General features: G+C 43.8%; 1 protein-coding gene across 1 annotated transcript; it reads right to left on the reverse strand.

Moving 5' to 3' along the window:
• Positions 1-1,131: 1,131 nt before the first annotated feature.
• Positions 1,132-3,669, reverse strand: LOC128439746 (protein NYNRIN-like). Its single transcript, XM_053422136.1, has one exon. It carries the CDS (start codon positions 3,667-3,669, stop codon positions 1,132-1,134), a length of 2,538 nt encoding a protein of 845 aa, XP_053278111.1.
• Positions 3,670-5,672: the final 2,003 nt, after the last annotated feature.

Raw genomic sequence — 5,672 nt, forward strand, 5'->3', positions numbered from 1 at the left:
GAAAGGATCAACACAGGGAGACCACAAGGATCTCAGAGTGAGGATGAAGAACAGTCAAAAACACAGATCTTATATAGGAGGATTTAGGGCTGTCCTTCTGCACCAATCCAGGAAGGATACATGGGTGGGGGAAGGAGAGGAATCTAAACATTAGCAACTGATTCACATGTGTTTCCTTAGGTGATAAGAAGACATCCACTCCTTCCTTTGATGGGTAATTAAGTAACAAATGGTCTCAACGTATTTCAACACTAACAGTCCCGACCATAAAACAGCTCAAGTCATAAAAGTCTCTTGTCAAGGCTTCAAATGCTTACTATCTAAATACAAAATAGTTTGTCAACCTTGCTTAGTTAATTTTTCTACTACAATTCCCTCCTTTTTGTCATTTTATGACAACATATGAGAATGCACATCTACAGTAAAACATCAAATACATCAATTCACCAGGATTTCAAAATGCATCATCATCATCACTGTAGTGTTAGGCAAACTGCCATTGTCACAGCAATATGCTTCTTTAAATGGGAGGAAGGAGTGATAAAAGCAGATTTAGACAGACAACACAACAACATTACATTCTTCATCACTATCAAAGGGTTCTGGGGAGGAAACCACTCAGGGAGGGGAAACACACCTTATCTTGTCGTCACTGTAGATCTAATTCTAATCATCTGGCAGAACAAACAATAGGGACACAGTTGGCCTTCCCTATAAGGTTCATGGAGGCTAAAGTAACCAAACTGTGAGTATAAAGGTGCCATGTGGGGGAGACATACGTGCGAATAGAAGTGTGGCATGTTCAAACAAGCAACCACTTCCTGTAGCTTCAAAGGAAAACAAATCATCATATCACACAGGATGCTTGAGACCCACAAAACGAACTGTCCTGGGAGATTGGTTTGAATGTTCCAAAAACGAAATTCGTATCTAGAGTCAGTCAGCAGGAGATCGCTGTCATCATTATTAAGAGAACAGTTCCACTACTGCCACTCAGACCCAGCTGACTGAAGAGGTCAGCGTTCCATTTGTCGTCTTCTCGGCGGTGTGTGTATCATGTGATTCTCCGAAGCAACTTATTATAAACAGCTGTACTGGTCAGCACTGCCCCCTCTTCACTGATCTTTTGCTTTAATCATTCATTGTGGGTGCAGCAGGTGGATGTTCTGGTTCTGGGACTCTCTTGCAGTGACTGGCATGAATCCATGTTGTCCTCTCAGCAACCTTCACCGCCGTGTGGGTCGTTAAAAGGATCTGGTACGGTCCTGTCCAGCGTCTGTGTCGCCAACTTTTCCGCCTTAGGTCTTTTACTACAACCCAGTCGCCTGGCTTCAGGTCATGAAGTGGTCCAGTTGCCGGGGTAGGGAGTGCGTCTTTTACCTGTTTGTGGATGGCAGATAAAGCAGAAGAGAGATTTGTACAATAACATAGCATTTCATCTTCACAGAGAGATGTTGAGGGCATTGGTCTTTTAACAGGTCCAATGCCCGTGTTCGCTGGGCGTCCGAACAGAATCTCAAATGGGCTCAATCCATATTTTGGTCTGACCCTCATTCTCATTTGCATGAGAACGAGTGGGAGAGCCTTAGGCCACGATAATCCAGTTTCCTCACAGCATTTTGCCAATTTGTTTTTTAGCGTGCCATTTTCTCTTTCCACCGCTCCAGCACTAGCTGGGTGGTAGGCACAATGTTTTCTCAGATCAAAGCCCAAATACTTACTCATTTGTTTCAGTGCAGCACTAACAAAAGGAGTTCCGTTGTCACTGCTGATTTTACTCGGGATTCCCCATCTAGGAATAAGTTCAGTGATCAACGCTTTAACTACGGCACCTGTGTCTTGTTTCGATGTGGGGAAAACTTCAACCCATTTAGAAAACATATCAACTATAACCAAGCAATATTTTTTCCCTTCACTCGGTGTTAGTTCAATAAAATCCATCTGTAGATGATCAAATGGTTTGTCAGGTGGAGGATGTGCAGCTTGTGGGGCCTGCATTCCTCTACCAATGTTGTTAGTAGCACAAATCATGCATGCTTGACAAAACTTCTGAGCGTAGCTAGAAAACCCCTTAGTGAACCAATGTTGTGAAATAGCAGCCATCATTGATCCTTTTGAAACATGATCCTTCCCATGCGTTAACTTTGCATAATGAGGAAACAGATATTTTGGCAGACAAGGTTTCCCCTCAGGGCCCACCCACACCCCATGTGTGTGTGTGCAACCACTTCTCTTCCAAAGTCCTCGCTCATCTGCTGTTGCTCTAAGTTGAAGGTCTTGCAGGTCAGCCGTGGGGGTGGTGGGGTCGACCTGTAAGAGGATGTGTGAAGCAGATAGTGGCTGGCGAGCAGCTGCTTTCGCTGCTGCATCTGCCCTGGCATTTCCTTGTGATACTGGGTCATTGTTGGAAGTGTGAGCATCACATTTACATACAGCAACCTGTTTGGGGAGGAGGACAGCATCAAGCATCTGAGACACTAGAGCATGATGCGCAATTGGTTTGCCTGATGATGTAAGGAATTCTCTGTGTTTCCAAATCGTGCCAAAATCATGTACTACACCAAATGCATATCTACTGTCAGTGTAGATGTTAACCCTTTTCCCCTTAGCCAATTTGCATGCTTCAATGAGAGCAGTGAGCTCTGCTGCCTGTGCAGACAGGGAAGCAGGGAGAGGTCGTGCAATCAATGTATCATGTGCTGTTACCACAGAGCAACCAACTTGATTTGCTCCTGTGTCTGAATTGCGAGACGCTGATCCATCCACAAACAGTTCAAGGTCTGGATTCTGCAGTGGTGTTTCCTGTAAATCTGGTCTGGGGGAACAAACTTCGGTTATTGTTACTACACAATTATGTTGTTCACCATCTCCTTCTGTTGGAAGAAGAGTAGCTGGGTTAAGAACATTACATCTTTTCACAGTGATGTTAGGCATTTCCAACAGAATAGCATGATAACGGAGCCAGCGTGCAGCAGACAAATGAGATGTCTTTTGTTCCAACAAAATCATAGACACAGCATGTGGTACCAACAGGGTGAGTGGGGAGTACCCCACTAAATCCCTGGATGCCATTACAGCCTTCTCTGCCGCTGCTACAGCTCTGAGACAAGTAGGCAGCCCTGCAGCAACTGGATCAAGTTTTGCTGAGAAAAATGCAACAGGTCTCTGTTTGCCCCCATGTTCCTGGAGGAGAACTGAAGTCATGTAGCCCCCCTTTTCGTCAACAGCCTGTGTGAAAGGTCGGTCAGGGTTGGGTAGCCCTAAAGTCGGAGTCGTTTGTAAGGTCAGTTTCAAGTCAGTGAAAGCTTTCTCCGCGTCATCAGTCCATGTCACTTTGCTATATGCTTGTAAGCCTTGCCCGTGTGCGATTGCGCTAAGGGGCGCCTCGAGGACAGCATAATTAGGAATAAATGATCTACAATAAGAACACATTCCCAGGAATGACATCACTTGTTTCTTTGTGACAGGTTTTGGAATATTTTGAATTGCTAATGCTCTCTTAGGGGAGAGGGATTTGCCCTCTGCTGTGATCACATGCCCTAAAAATGAAACTTGTTCTTTTACAAACTGCAATTTTTTCAGGCTTGCTTTGTGGCCTTGTGCATCTAAATGTTTTAAGAGAGCTACAGTATCTTTTTCACATTGTTCTTTAGTTGGTGCACAAATCATTAAATCGTCAACGTATTGCAAAAGTGCACTTCCTGGTGTTATCTCTAATGAGCTCAAGCTGTCTTTTAGTGCCTGGTTGTAAATGGTAGGTGATTCACAGTAGCCCTGACACAGGCGTGTGAATGTATAACTTTCTCTGTTGAACTCAAATGCAAACCAGTATTGACTGTCTTTATCAATTTGAACGCTAAAAAATGCATTTGCCAGATCAACAACAGAGAACCATTTACTAGCCGGCGGAACTTGGGAAAGGATTGTATAAGGATTTGGAACCGACGGAGCGCGCTGCTGTACTGCGGCATTGACAGCTTTCAAATCTTAAACAAATCGCCAATCATCAGGTTGTGATTCATCGCGAACTTTCTTGACCGGAAAAATCGGAGTTCTCACCGGTGAATCCTTGCAAGGAACAATTACACCTGCCTTCAATAGAGAGTTGAAAACTGGCGTAATACCATCGATGGCTTCCTGTCTGAGTGGATATTGTGATTGATGTGGTCTGTAGTCGGATTTTGGTTTGATGACTACAGGTTTCATGTTTCGAATTAAACCCACATCATGATTGCCTTGAGCCCAAAGTGTCTTAGGGACCTCTTTTAGAGCCGGGTGTGTTTCTGAAATGTTGTCTGTGTCATATAAATATGCATGTGCATTCTGAGTGTCTGTGTATGTGTCTGGTACCAGTTGAACAGTTCTGAATGTGTGAACAACAGACGTAAATCGTTTTCTATACACTTTCAAAGCAGAATTATACTGAACCAAAGGATCTGATGTCTTTTCCCAGACGTCAGCATGGACACATTTTTTTATCCACGGTCCCAAGTCTTGCCATTCATCATTTTTGTGTTTTGACAGTGAGACATGTGGATGGGAATCAGGAACGTCATAAAGGGAAGCAACCTCTGAATATCTGTGAAGGAACTGAGAGGGTGACTTATATTCTGGTTTAGATAAAATTACAGAAACAGCACATCTATGTTCATTCCAGAACATGCAACTTAGTGTTAACTTCTCTCTCACACAACTTTCTCTAAACCATCTTTTCTCAAATCCTGAATCTTTCCCTTCGTGTATGTGTGCAATGCAGTGTAAGTCTTCTGGATGCATATAAGTGGTGTCTGTTCCTAGTGTGACTGAATGTGCCTTATCCACTAGATCAGTGTTGATTGAGGTGACAACAGATGAGCAGAGCTTCCATTCATATGCATATAGCAGTGAATCAGCATTATACTTAATGCATGTGTAAATCTGTGGTTGATCCAGATCAGCCGTTCGGACCACTACGACACCTGATGGGGTGGAAATTAAAGAAATGCCCATAAGACACATTACATCTCTTCCCATCAAATTAATTGGACAACATGAGGATAGCAAAAATGAACACTTAAATTTTCCTGTGCCGCTATCACTACATATTAAAGGAGTCGTGAATTTTTCAACCACGGTGCTTCCTGAAGCCCCCACAGATCTAACAAATCGTCCACTCATTTTAGGAGGTGTTTCAAACATATTGCTCTTGATGACTGAATGTGTTGCTCCTGAATCTACAAGGAATGTAATGTCTTTCCCTAGCACTGTGAGTGTGTGCGTTGGCATATGAGCATAAGCATCTGATTGATACTTAACATATGTTTCTATAAGTAATTTGTCTTTCTTTTCTAAAAAATCTTTTACTTCTGTGATAGGTGTTTGTGTTGGTGTGGTGCATTCACCCTCTTGATGTGTGATGTGTTCCTCACGGTCTCGTTCTGTGTCCAAAGATGCTGGTTCCTCCCTCTCCTCCGCCCCCGCCTCGGTTCAATCAGCATTGTAAGGTTGCTGTCTCCCCGGACAATCTTTTGCCCAATGTCCCTTCTCTCCACAGAAAAAACAAATGTTCGGATCATAATTCCGCGTGCGATCTCCCCTTCTTCCTTGAAATCCTCCTCTACTCCGTCCGCGCCCTCGGCCTCTTGAATACCCGCGAGGTGCACCCGCGAACATGGTCAATGTGGCGTGATGCA

The sequence above is a fragment of the Pleuronectes platessa genome, chromosome 5, assembly GCF_947347685.1.
Source record: "Pleuronectes platessa chromosome 5, fPlePla1.1, whole genome shotgun sequence".
In the NCBI taxonomy this organism is placed as follows: Eukaryota; Metazoa; Chordata; class Actinopteri; order Pleuronectiformes; family Pleuronectidae; genus Pleuronectes; species Pleuronectes platessa.

Coding starts and splice junctions, on each gene's coding strand:
- LOC128439746 (XM_053422136.1), bottom strand. CDS start 3,669: ATGATTTGTGCACCAACTAAAGAACAATGTGAAAAAGATACTGTAGCT.